Source organism: Solanum tuberosum, unplaced genomic scaffold (genome assembly GCF_000226075.1).
Source record: "Solanum tuberosum cultivar DM 1-3 516 R44 unplaced genomic scaffold, SolTub_3.0 scf00174, whole genome shotgun sequence".
NCBI classification, from domain to species: domain Eukaryota; kingdom Viridiplantae; phylum Streptophyta; class Magnoliopsida; order Solanales; family Solanaceae; genus Solanum; species Solanum tuberosum.
Window position 1 is genome coordinate 311501 of NW_006239103.1, and position 13765 is coordinate 325265.

The 13765-nt window shown below is 32.4% G+C and overlaps 1 protein-coding gene across 2 annotated transcripts; it reads right to left on the reverse strand.

Annotated features, from left to right (window-relative positions):
- Window positions 1–1311: 1311 nt before the first annotated feature.
- On the reverse strand, window positions 1312–7852 carry LOC102580769 (transcription factor GTE1-like). 2 transcript variants are annotated; one of them, XM_006354399.2, is made up of 9 exons: window positions 7722–7852; window positions 6158–6274; window positions 4691–4900; window positions 3926–4003; window positions 3598–3822; window positions 3292–3390; window positions 3095–3153; window positions 1829–1979; window positions 1312–1737 (listed from the first exon to the last, which is right to left on the reverse strand). In XM_006354399.2, exons 2-9 carry the CDS (start codon window positions 6272–6274, stop codon window positions 1543–1545), a joined length of 1134 nt encoding a protein of 377 aa, XP_006354461.1. In that variant the 5' UTR covers window positions 7722–7852; the 3' UTR covers window positions 1312–1542. The 2 variants fall into 2 exon arrangements, with proteins under 2 accessions (XP_006354461.1, XP_015167373.1); XM_015311887.1 differs by having other exon boundaries at window positions 1330–1737; window positions 6158–6301.
- Window positions 7853–13765: the final 5913 nt, after the last annotated feature.

The window sequence follows — 13765 nt, forward strand, 5'->3', positions numbered from 1 at the left end:
TTCAAAAACTAAATTATTCCAATTATTTTTGGGTCTTCAATAATAGCATAGTCGAGATAAATTATTTTGATTTTGATAAAAAAAAAATATCGCATTATAATGAAATGCTTATTTATTCTTTCGTGTCAAGTGAAAATATATAATAATATATTCGATTAAGATATTCTAACAAATCGATAGACTCGATGGCAAAATATGAGAATATTAATTCCTACGTAACTTATAGTGACCATAACCTTTTTTTATTTTTCTTTATTCTTTTTATTGAAAGCAATTGAGGACAAAAAATTGCCAAACTTAGAAAAAATTTAACATTAGTATTTTAATATAATTTTATCGTTAAATTTTGGCTTATATGTGACAAGTCAAGTCTTAATTTAAAACTTTATTTTTTCAATTATATACAGTCATGTAAAATGAATGAGACGAATGAATATTATTTTCTTTGTCTCATTCTATGTGGCTCATTTTTAAAATTACGAAAATGACTTCTCTAATGACAGTAGGAAAAATAAGTTTTACAAAATGTCATTTCATATTTGATTGTATTCTCATAAAATTTAACACACCTCATCTTTATCCCTATCCCTAACCCACTTCCCATAATCAATATTTTTTGCTGACGTATAAACACAAAAAAATAAATAAATTTTTTCTTGAAAATATTTTTCATAAAAGAAATTATTTTCCGTCCTACCCAACCCAACCCCCATTAGTCAAAAAAATTTCTCTGGTATTTAATTATACAACAGTTGAATTAGCATATCAAGAAAAACAATCACTATCTTAAAAGTCGGTGATAAAAAAAATATAGGACTTATTCGTGTCTTTTCCTAAAAAAAATAAATGGATCCCAAAATGATATATTTTTTTTATTCTAAAATTCTGATTTACTATTTTTGCATATTATTTTGTGGAGCTCTTTGCTAGTTCTAGTACTAAGATTTTGAAAATATGTACTTTGGTGAAAAATCAATATTATTCCCTTTGTTATCTTCATGGTCCCTATTATTCAATATCATGGTGTGCTTTGAGTCTTCAAAACAAAATGATATTCTAGTTTTACTATTTTTTCCGATGCAATTAGCTCTATTTCTTTTTACAGTGGCGTAGCTACATGGTGGTCAGGTTGTCGGAAAAAATATATCGTATATACAAGTAATATGATACACAAAATAATTAAATAATATATTTTAGACACCCTTAACAGAACAAGCTGTTATAGCCCAGTGATTTCACCTATCTCCGATCACTGACATTCGTCAAGCAGGCCAGATATTGGTACAGTCGATAAGACTTTATACTATAACGAAGCATTCAAGAACTTGCTAATGCAATATTGCTATGTATTTCTGCAATTGAAGGCTTCCAAGTAAAGATATATCCATCAGGAATTTCCTATACAAAACCTACTTACTACAATGGCTATCTCTGTCCTTTCTGAGGTATTAACAACGTTGAAGATAGATCGATTATCGTGTCCCCAACGACTCAAAACATTTACACCTCCAAAAGTGATCAGAAGAAGTTGGTTATGACAAATCAGGATGGCTTTTTACTCCTTTTTTGGGAAGATTTGGCGAGTACATCGTAAATTTCTCTTCTGCGTTTGTTGTTGTTGTTGTTAAGGAGATTACTGGTATTGACGTTGTTTGTTTTGACGCTTGCTGGGCTCTTTCCCTGTGCATGTAGCACGTCCTGTACGAAGAATTTCAACTTCCATAATGTGGATTCACTCTGCATAAAGGTCAGTACTTCATGTCATATCAAGCAAGAGTAGACTAAGAACTAGAAATGCTGCATATATGAAATGATCACAAACGATGACCTGAGCATTCATATCAAGTTCCACTTCTGTTGCTGTTGGTTGGAAAGCAGGATCATTCTGTGCCACAATCAATAGTGCCTTATTAAGATCTTCAGGAGACAGCTTTGTGAGCGCATTCCCAAGTTGTTTCCTGTCTTCCGTTGAAATCTTTCTGAAATATGTATTAGAAACTTAGCGACAAATACTGCAGTAAACCTAAATTCAAATCACATAAAAACAGAATATATCAATAAATCACATATGCAACACACATCTAAGCGAGTTGTTATAGAGGCTAGCCACATTCCCTGCCTCCTTGTTGAATCTGGAGCATGAGTGTGACATACTAATGTATCGCATAAGCATATCTATGGCCCAAAATGTACTTGGAGCATTTCCTGTTTGCCTGCTATTTTTGTGTTTCACCTTTCATTCTAAATTCGCTGATTATATGACTTCTACCTTTGCTATTAGATAGTATTTTTAACAAGTAATAACAAGTCTTATAAAAACTTCCATTAAGCCAGTGCATCAGGTGTAATTACAGATGGTGCAAATTCTCTACTGTGTCTAGTATTATAGCATCTGCATCTTGTACAATGACCGGTTTGTCCAACATACTTATTTTACACTCCACATAAGCAAGCCAACCAGAGCCAGGAGGCAAAACAAAAGAAGCTTCATTATCGAAACCGTGTCATGAGCAGGCAATCACTATTGACTTTGATTTCCCAGCGAATGCTTATCCATCTCCTTACTATTGGAAAAAGGTCATAGCATAGATTTTTCCTTTACCATTTGAATTGTTTGTTCTTAATATATTACAATTTACAACCAATTAACAGGCATTACAACTGCTCCCCTCCCTATCCAGGGACAAGACTCCTAAAATTCATTTCTTTTCCACCTTCCTTCATAACTGGGCCAACGTATAGGCATTAGTTATATTTATTTCCAGTGTCTGACCATTTTTGCCAACAAAAAATCATGTTCATGGGGTTTTCACCAATTACTAGCACCATATGTTACGGAGATTTTCTTAAAAACACCCCAATGTTCAACAAGGAAAAGGATTGTACCATAGAAACATCTATCATCTTTCAGACAAAACAGAGAAAATTCATGGATCATTTTAGGTAATATTTTGGATTCAATCAAAAGAATATCTGGTAACCCATTCAATGAAAGGAAGGACTAGAGTACAAGGTATATTTATAAGCAATCAGCTACTTTAAAATTAATAAATGCACAATTTAACTGAAGAGAGCTGTTTGTTAAAGTTCTAACCTGCATTTCTGAAGCACCATTTCCCTGAGTTCTTCCAGTTGCATGTCCACCTCATCAAGCTGGAATTCAAAAGATAAGTATAAGTTATTATCTACAGGGTGTTAAATTTAATGTGTGAAGAGGAAGATCCATAAACAGTTAGGCCAATATGACTAAACTTTTATGTTTGCGTGTAAAGGAATCTGAGCCTTAACTACCTCAATAGTTAAATCTTTAGCCATTTTTGCATGAGTAGCCTCTTGAGCGAGCTGCATATCCTGTTGGGCTTCTGCTTCCTCTTCCTTTCGCCGTTTTTCCTACGAGCAGTAGTTCTATATATTAATCTCTCAATCATTTACTTAAAAATCCGATTAATATCCTAATCTCATACAAGCATATTCTTGATGAAAAACCTCATTTAGCATATATCAATAGCCTTAGAAGAAAATGATTCAATTATCTTAGCAATTTACATGAGATGCTGAAGAAAAATACTATAGATAATACATGGATATGAGTCATACCTCTTCATCAACTTTGGGCAAAAGCTGCAACCATTTCTCCTCGAATTTGCCCAACAAGGTTTTCGCCATTACATGAACGTCATCCCTTTCCTCGTTGTATTTCATTGCATTCTTAAATATTAGCCTAACGTCTGCACATATCTCTCGGACATGCTTATAGCCAGAACCATCCTTTGCTTCCATCTTGTTTTTGATAGTACTGAAGTCCATAGGCTTCTCAATAACCTAGAAATCCCATGATGTATTAGCAGAAATAAAAGGAGCATATGATTCCTAAGAACATCATAGATACAATAAGTACACGGACAAGAAAATTCCAAGCTTTTACCTCAAAGTAATCGTGCAATCCAAGACCCTTGACATCCACGGGTTCCATAAAAGGTTCTGCCCACTTGTGCTGAGTGATCTGACAAATAGACTAAGTAATGAGTATAAATAAATTAACTGGAGCAAATCTACATTCGATCTTAAACAAGGTGCACCACCATAATATTCTCAGATGCCCTACCCTTCTTTCTTTTACCATTATTTCCTATGGTAAGAAGAAATAAACTAAAGAAAGGTACAAAGACAGAGAAGGATGAAGGCAAAGATCAGACAAAATACATCTTTCAATTGGTAAATCAGCAAGCTTACTTGCAAAGGAGAGACAGGAAGAGAATGCATAATCAACAGCAGGACAAGTACAATGATATGTACCTCCGTAGAAAAAGTAAAAAGAGAAAAACATCATCGGTACCAAAGAGTGAGCAACTGACATGAGGCATTTCAAAACTTTGTATACTCTTAGAGGTAACAGGAAATCACAATGACAAAAAAAATACTAGCTTAACCGTATTAACATCTCTTCAACACTTATCAGGAGCTTCAATGTTTATCAGAAAACTTTCCATTCTGCAAATCCAGCATGTACCACTATTTAGTATTTTCTCAAACCTTTTCTTGTGTTCTTTACAGTACTGCTTCGGGATACAAGATGATTTCATCTAACAATCGTTAGAAGTATGAAGGATCACAGAAGTTACGCTTTAGTAGCACACTAGCTTTAGACAGACAAAAAGGTGTCAAGGCAAGGAAAAAACAATGAGATTACCTGACGTAATATAGTACCAAATTGGCGCATAAGTTCTTGCATTCTCCTGGAACCAGCTGCTTCTCTACGTGATGCATCGTGCTGCCGCCTTCTAAAGCTAGAAATCTGTTTCTCTTTGTCTTTCAGAATAGAGCCACCTCTTGGCGTGTTTGATTGTTTTTTACTAGTATTGGAATAGAAATGCTCAACCTCATTCAGTCTCTGCTCAAGCTGTTGATGTAACAAACTTGTGACCAGATTATATTTAAGAGCAATTGTAATCATGAAAACAGAAATACATGAGCTATCAGCGCATAGATGCTATCTTTTATATTGCAAATTCTGGGTAATATACAGTTTGTGTGCTGGTAAAACAGAAATAGTCTGATGAGAGTAACAATACCAAGAGAAACAACATCTGCTATATTTTTTATGAACTACGAGCAAAAGCTTTCTAACAGAAATGATTTTTCAAAGAGCATTAAGAGTGAAGCTATGAGGTGATCTGATCACTAATGAAAGAAAATTTAGCTTAACAAGCAACCTTTTCCTGCCTAAGATTGAAAGAAAAACAAATAGAAACAGGAAAAAGTAAACTATAAAAGCAAAAATCCTATGGGTCACGCTCATACAATGGTAAATAGATTGTGTCTCTGATCAAGCAAATTCATAAATTCCTACCCCCAGTGAGCCCAAGCCTTGTGCACTAATTTATCTGTCTAACATGGTTTGGCTTCATTCCAATTGACCATGCTTTCCCTATTTGTTTCACCATATATGACTCCCAAGACAAGGTTTCAAAAACTGAAGAGATTACACTTATGGTCCCCTATATCTTCATTTTGCACGCTCTTGCCAAGGAATCTTGGTGAGTACCTAAGTGTATCTTCTTGTGTGGAGCATACTATCAAAAGAAAGTTCCGATATTCTTTTTTCTCAATTTTCTTTAAGTAAAAAGGAACTTGAGAGATGCAATGGATAATCTCTTTGCCTTACACTTTCTCCTATTAGAATGCAGCTTTTGCACATAAAAAATTGTACATACTACAGGCAACCATAATGTCGATCAGAATGAACACTTTTATCAAGTGGACAATTTGAATCGTGTATCATTTTTCTGAATTGTTAATTGTGTATCATCTAAAACAACTTGTACATCAACAAATTCGGCTATATGGATCAGGCTATCATTATACAAAATTTAAAAAAACATAGAAATAACAGTTGTTTTATTAAATATATATTAATAATTTATCACAGATAACACACTAGAAATAAGCTAGAAATAGCGTGTTAAGATCATGTGGACAAACTATATGATAATATGAAAAAACAACAATGTAAAGTACAATAGACAAAGACAATCTCCTATTTCAAAAAAAATAGTAAAAGACAATCTCAAAGAATGTTTGAACAGATTTACTATCCATTTGGATGTCAACTAGCATACAACAACCAAGTATACAATTTTCCTCAGCACCAAGTTACCTGATCAACCTTCCCAACCATTTCATCAACACTTCGACCGAAATTTTCAGAAGCAGCAGCATTGTCTTTCTGCTCTTGTATAGGGATGTCAGGAACTAAGCCGTTTAGATTCTCCATCTGATTAAGACATAAGCTTTATCTTAGCTGAAATTCATTGACTTCGTTTCAGCACAAAAAAGAAACCTTAAACCCAAAATCTAGAGAAACTACACCACTTTAACAAGGTCAACAAGATAAACATTAATCGCAATAACATTTGCACTACTTCAAAACCTGTCACATTATATAAGCTAAAACCTCACCGAATTCACAAAACACTCACATAATAGTGGATGTTTATAAGGAAATTTACATGACTTGAAATTTACACATTCACATTTAATGGTCTAATTTTAATTTTATCTTCTCTATGATGAAAATGTTAGAAAAGCGACCACTTATTATCCTCAAAAGAGAGTAGTACATTGCACAATTTTGCAGCCAATAACGAATGGAAAGTAAATGAAATGCATACTCTTCCCATCAAATACATTTCTTTATGCTATCGGTACTAGGACTAGTCCTCTTAAGCTACATTTCAATGTTCCTTCCTTGTCTTACAATTCTAGAAGTTGCATTCAATTTTCTTCAACTCATGTTTCTTGAATTCTCTTAATTTGCTTCTTTCCTTCTTTTTTTTAAATGGTAACTATTATAGATGTTAAAAATCAGCACTATGAAGTTGCTGCAATTACATCCAAAAGACAGCAAAAAAGAACATCTTGTCTATCTCTACAAAAGATTCCAAATGACTCTGTATTTCTGTGTTCAAGTTGATACTTGCGATATTGGCTTCTCGCCACTTCTCTCTTATACTCTTCCTGTCAACAATTCTTTTTCTCGTGTATTCGTCCGTTTGTTCCTTTTCTCAAATCTCAATTTACGGGCAGATTCTTGGAAAATAAAAAGATGACCCTAGCTATTGAAGTTCATTATAACCAAAGTTACCAAATTAATGGCAGCAAATTAACTTTTTTATCGATAATCAATCAACAACTGGATATCAATTTGCAATTGATCAGTGAATATGTTAAAATAGGTACTCAATCCTATGTATAAGATAATTTTGCATTTCAAATTGTGCACTTCGCTTCAAACAATAGTTCGCTGTGCTGCTTATTTCTGGATTAAAGACCCAGAAACATTGCCTCTTTTTTTGAGCTTTTCAGTTTTTTTCGAAATACTGAGTTAGACAGTCTTCTTCCGAGTCGAGCATCTATCGGAAATAGATTCTATAGTCTCTACCCTACAAAGTTAAACGATAGGTCTCCGTACATCCTACCTCTCTAGACCCCGCTTGTGGGACTACACTTGGGTATATTGTTATTGTTGTTGAATTATACAGTTTTAAGAGCTGATTTAACCCACCTACCACCCAACCACACACCAAAACATTACAAAAAAAAAAAAACTTTCACAATTTGATAGTTCTACCATTAAAAATTATCGAAGAAAGAAAAAAGGACTAGGGTTTTGTTAAAACAAAGATGAAATCTTTATTATTATATATAAGTATTGAACTTACAGCTCGAACTTCGCCGGTCGCCGGAATAGATCGGAGAAAAGCAACGGGTTGTGCAGCCGATGAAGGAGATTGGTGACTGGTGGAGTGGACTGTTGTCACCTAATTTTTTAGTATGCCTTGGGTTTTGGACTATGTTTTTTTTTCTTTAAGGATTTATAGTAAAAGGATTTAAACTACCATCAAAATAATTTTAAAATAAAAAATCACTTAATTTATAAAATAAGTTTTATAAGAATATATTATCAAAACTCAAATGCAAGATTTATAGAGTGAAGATCAAAATCGATTATGTTGTATTGGACAGAGTATTGACCAGTTAAAAACTCTTATGTTCAAAATATGAGAGTTGTGAAAAGTAGGATGTTGATGTGAATGTGTGGACGTACTAGAAGAAATAAGATTAGGTAAGATAATATTTGAGGCAAGGTATGAGTAATCTATGTGATAGACAAGATTAGAGAAGAGACATTAAATCACATTGACATAAAGAAACGAAAAGAAAAAAGAGAAGGAAAAAAGCAAGGGATTGAGCGATAAAGTGAGGTTTTTGAACACTTTCAATTACAAATGGTTAGAATATGTGAAGAAAAAATATAAAAAAGTGTGAGATATTGACTAGTAATAAGTTTAAAGAGAGATAGAGATAAACCAAAAAAGATATCTATTAATCTTTTCTAAGTTTTTCACTACTATGCCACACCATAGAGATTCTTAGTTACATGGAATAAACAACTTTTCTCCCACATCGATATTTGACAATGAATTTGATGTCTTTATAATAATGTACAACACCATTTTGCATGTCGAGCTTAGTAATGTGGGCTTGTAACCCAAGTGGGGGCATTAAGGTGGTTGAATATTGGGCTTTACCAGAAGGTTGGGCTTGATGGGCTTATTTCTGGCCTGCCCTATCCAAGCACAGAGTTGGATCACGAGGCCCAAATGAAAGTATGGGCTTCTTGATTCCTAAAGTGGGGCGGACCGCATGAGGCTGGCTTCACAGAGCAGTGAACAGCTCCTGCTCTGTGCAGTGGAAGGATAACGGGTCGGTGTTTGTCAAGTTCAGTAACGCCTGATGGGCAGCTCCAAATAAACCACCACCTTTTTTTGCCTTTATCTGAATCTCTCGTTCGATGAAAAATTATACTACAAGTATAAGATTTTAATTTTTTTTATGCATGTATATAGTAGATATTGAGTGCGAAGACTCTTATAGAAGCCCTGATCAATTCGGATTTTTTTTTCGTACTCGTGACTCAAACTTGAGATCTTTGATTAAGAATGAAGAAATTGATTCATCCAAACCACATAGCTTGTTGGGATGTAAATCATGAAGTACAACAAAAGAATTGTCATTTGAAAGAAGTTAATATTATATGTTATAAGATTTTATGTCTCAAAATCGTAAAAACAAATATATAATTTTTCTTCTTTTTACAACGAAGCAAGTAATAATCATAACACGAATGAAATGGGAAACATATTAATGGAATTTGGTCCTTCAGTGCGTCAATTTTAAACAAGTTGGGATCGGCTATATGAATTCTCATCACTTCATTAAACTCAACTCATATCATTGACGTACAAAATAAAATACAACAACAACACATTCAATGTAATTTCACAAGTGAAGTCTAGTAATAATAATGTGTACGCAACCTTACCTTTATTTTGCGAGGGCAAAAAGACTCTTTTCGATAAACCCTCGACTCAAGGATAACATAACAAAATTAAGTATGAAAGAAAAATACAAGAAATAAACAATCATATGAAACATACAAAGTGAAATAAAAGTAAGAAATGGTGCAACATTAAACTAAATATTATTCTCTCTATTGCCTCTCATGGAATTAACAATTTTTCCCACATCGCCATTTGTTAATGAATTTAATGCATCTATAATAATCTATGACACTTTGTTGTATGTTGAGCTTAGTAACGTGGGCTTGTAACTCAAGTGGGGACATTAAGGTGGTAGAATATTGGGCTTTACCAGATGGTTGGGTTTGGTGGGCTTATTCCTGGCCTGCCCTATCCAAGCACAGAGTTGGATCACGAGGCCCAAACGAAAGTATGGGCTTCTTGATTCCTAAAGTGGGGTGGATCGCATGAGGCTGGCTTCACAGAGCAGTGAACAGCTCCCGCTCTGTGCAGTGGAAGGATAACGGGTCTGTGTCTACCAAGTTCAGTAAAGCTTGATGGATTGCTTCAAATAAACCTCCACCTTTTTTGTTACAACTACTAATATGACTTTGAAGTCGAGGGTCTACTATATTTCACTTATGAGATTATACTGATTAATGTGACTTGCACTTTCAAGATCTACATATCATTATGACTTTGAAGTCGAGGGTCTACTATATTTCACTTATGAGATTATACTGATTAATGTGACTTGCACTTTCAAGATCTACATATCATTTATTTTTCTTAGATTTCACTCGTGAGATCAAATTATATTGATTAATGAGTATGTTGTTGTTATAATATGATTTTGAATGACTTGCTTCAAATAAACCTCCACCTTTTTTGTTACAACTACTAATATGACTTTGAAGTCGAGGGTCTACTATATTTCACTTATGAGATTATACTGATTAATGTGACTTGCACTTTCAAGATCTACATATCATTTATTTTTCTTAGATTTCACTCGTGAGATCAAATTATATTGATTAATGAGTATGTTGTTGTTATAATATGATTTTGAATGACTTGCTTCAAATAAACCTCCACCTTTTTTGTTACAACTACTAATATGATTTTGAAGTCGAGGGTCTATCTTTTTTGTTACAACTACTAATTATACTGATTAATGAGTATGTTGTTGTTATAATATGATTTTGAATGAAAAATATTGAAATTAAATTTGGTTGACCTCTTGCAACATTATTATATATCAGTTGGGACCAGACAATAATTTTTTCTATATATATGCTTTACCTAATTGTATCACTTCAGCAATATTAGTGTTCACACTATGTGTCCTTTTTTATTATTATTTTAAATAACAAAAAAATTCTTTAGTGGGGTGGATCGCATGAGGCTGGCTTCACAGAGCAGTGAACAGCTCCCGCTCTGTGCAGTGGAAGGATAACGGGTCGGTGATTACCAAGTCCAGTAAAGCTTGATGGATTGCTTCAAATAAACCTCCACCTTTTTTGTTACAACTACTAATATGATTTTGAAGTCGAGGGTCTATCTTTTTTGTTACAACTACTAATATGACTTTGAAGTCGAGGGTCTACTATATTCACTGAGATTATACTGATTAATGTGACTTGCACTTTCAAGATCTACATATCATTTATTTTTCTTAGATTTCACTCGTGAGATCAAATTATACTGATTAATGAGTATGTTGTTGTTATAATATGATTTTGAATGACTTGCTTCAAATAAACCTCCACCTTTTTTGTTACAACTACTAATATGATTTTGAAGTCGAGGGTCTATCTTTTTTGTTACAACTACTAATATGATTTTGAAGTCGAGGGTCTATCTTTTTTGTTACAACTACTAATATGATTTTGAAGTCGAGGGTCTATCTTTTTTGTTACAACTACTAATATGATTTTGAAGTCGAGGGTCTATCTTTTTTGTTACAACTACTAATATGATTTTGAAGTCGAGGGTCTATCTTTTTTGTTACAACTACTAATATTACTGATTAATGAGTATGTTGTTGTTATAATATGATTTTGAATGAAAAATATTGAAATTAAATTTGGTTGACCTCTTGCAACATTATTATATATCAGTTGGGACCAGACAATAATTTTTTCTATTTATATGCTTTACCTAATTGTATCACTTCAGCAATATTAGTGTTTACACTATGTGTCCTTTTTTATTATTATTTTAAATAACAAAAAAATTCTTTAGTGGGGTGGATCGCATGAGGCTGGCTTCACAGAGCAGTGAACAGCTCCCGCTCTGTGCAGTGGAAGGATAACGGGTCTGTGTCTACCAAGTTCAGTAAAGCTTGATGGATTGCTTCAAATAAACCTCCACCTTTTTTGTTACAACTACTAATATGATTTTGAAGTCGAGGGTCTATCTTTTTTGTTACAACTACTAATTATACTGATTAATGAGTATGTTGTTGTTATAATATGATTTTGAATGAAAAATATTGAAATTAAATTTGGTTGACCTCTTGCAACATTATTATATATCAGTTGGGACCAGACAATAATTTTTTCTATTTATATGCTTTACCTAATTGTATCACTTCAGCAATATTAGTGTTTACACTATGTGTCCTTTTTTATTATTATTTTAAATAACAAAAAAATTCTTTAGTGGTTTCTATTTCTGTAATTGGAGAATGGTTCATTATTAAGATAGTATGTGGCTTATGATTCATTAAGTCCATATATACTCCAAACCATTGGTCAAAGATTCAAAGGGTGGGTCCCTATTTTGAGTATTTTTCTTAAATCTTGATTTATACTTTATTTGATTAATTAAATTATAATATTATGTCATAAAATATTATATGGGGACAATAGTAGTTTTGGTCCTTAAGTTATTGATAAATTCTATCTTGATATACGTGATATACGGCTCAACATGTTTAATTTTCAGCTAATTAATTAAACGTGTGCTTTTGATACTCCTTCATGTCGAAACGATGTTGTAATTGATTATTTATAGAACTATATTATCGTCAAATTACTAAGTAACAATGCAAGCTAATCCATATATATAATATATATGTAATAATAGTAGTATGAATTTACCCAAAACTAATGAACAAAAAATGCTACTAATACAAATATATAATATGATTTAAGGATCCACATATACTACATAACATAGTACCAAACATATTTCAAAATTATAAGAATAACAACGACAACATATTTAGTATATATAGTCCCATAAAAGGGATCTGAAAAAATCGTAAAAATATTTTCTCAAATCATTGAGTCTTTTAAGAAACATATTATATTTTTAAATAAATAGAACCACCCACCAAAAAGCAATGTGTGGATATATTTAATTGACTATATTATACTTACTTATAATATAATTGAAGTGGTCTCACTATTTTAATTTTCATCAATGCTTATGGTTTTGTGGTAATGTCTAATGTCCAATGTCTCTATCGAAGGTCTCAATAAAGCAACCGTCCTGATAATTGTACACTTACACAAATTTCGTATCGATAAAATATAAAAGATATTGTTGAATATATTAGTTATAAATTAATCAATACACCTTAAATTATAGTATTGCATTTTAAATTTGTGCAACATTATGTGTAAAGTAGATAATAATATACAGACTAGTACTATCAAGAGGATCCTCTACATTGCGTTTAAGTTAAGTTGTTCATTTTTTATCAGGAGGTCAAACATGCTTATTTTCTGTAACTTTCATTATTTTTTTGGACTTGTCAATGTGGCATAATTCACACACACATATAAATATATATACCCGAATTTCTCTCTCTCAAAATTGAATCATGAAATTTATTTCATGAGTCTTATTATATAAAGTTATGTTTTTATAACTAAAAAAACACATTCAAACTAAGATTGGAGATATGTCAACAGTGAAAACTATTTAATCATTGATTTTTGAGATAGTATTTAAGTTGTAACAAAGACTTTATTATAAAGTCGATAGTGTTACGATCACTTTTAAAAAAAGATATTATAGCACAGTTTTACTCTAATTCTAATTTCTTTAATTTTTTTAAGGTCTTTATCGATACATGAAGATGATGGAGGAGGAGGAGGACAAGTTTTCCCCATCCTTACCGAGTATATTGCTTATATAATAAACTTTAGAAACCCATAAATAATTATTTTGGTTATATGTTCGGCCAAATTCAGTAATTTTGATTCACATTCTATATTTTTCTGAAGAAATTTCATGAACGCACATAAATTATTAATTTAGAACCTACTAACTTAAAAAGGATTAGAATTCCAAACGTATAAATTTGAAATTTTAACTCCACCTCTACCCCTAAACTTACTTCAAATTAACTTCAAATCTTGTCTCCACCACTACCCTTAAACTTCAAATTC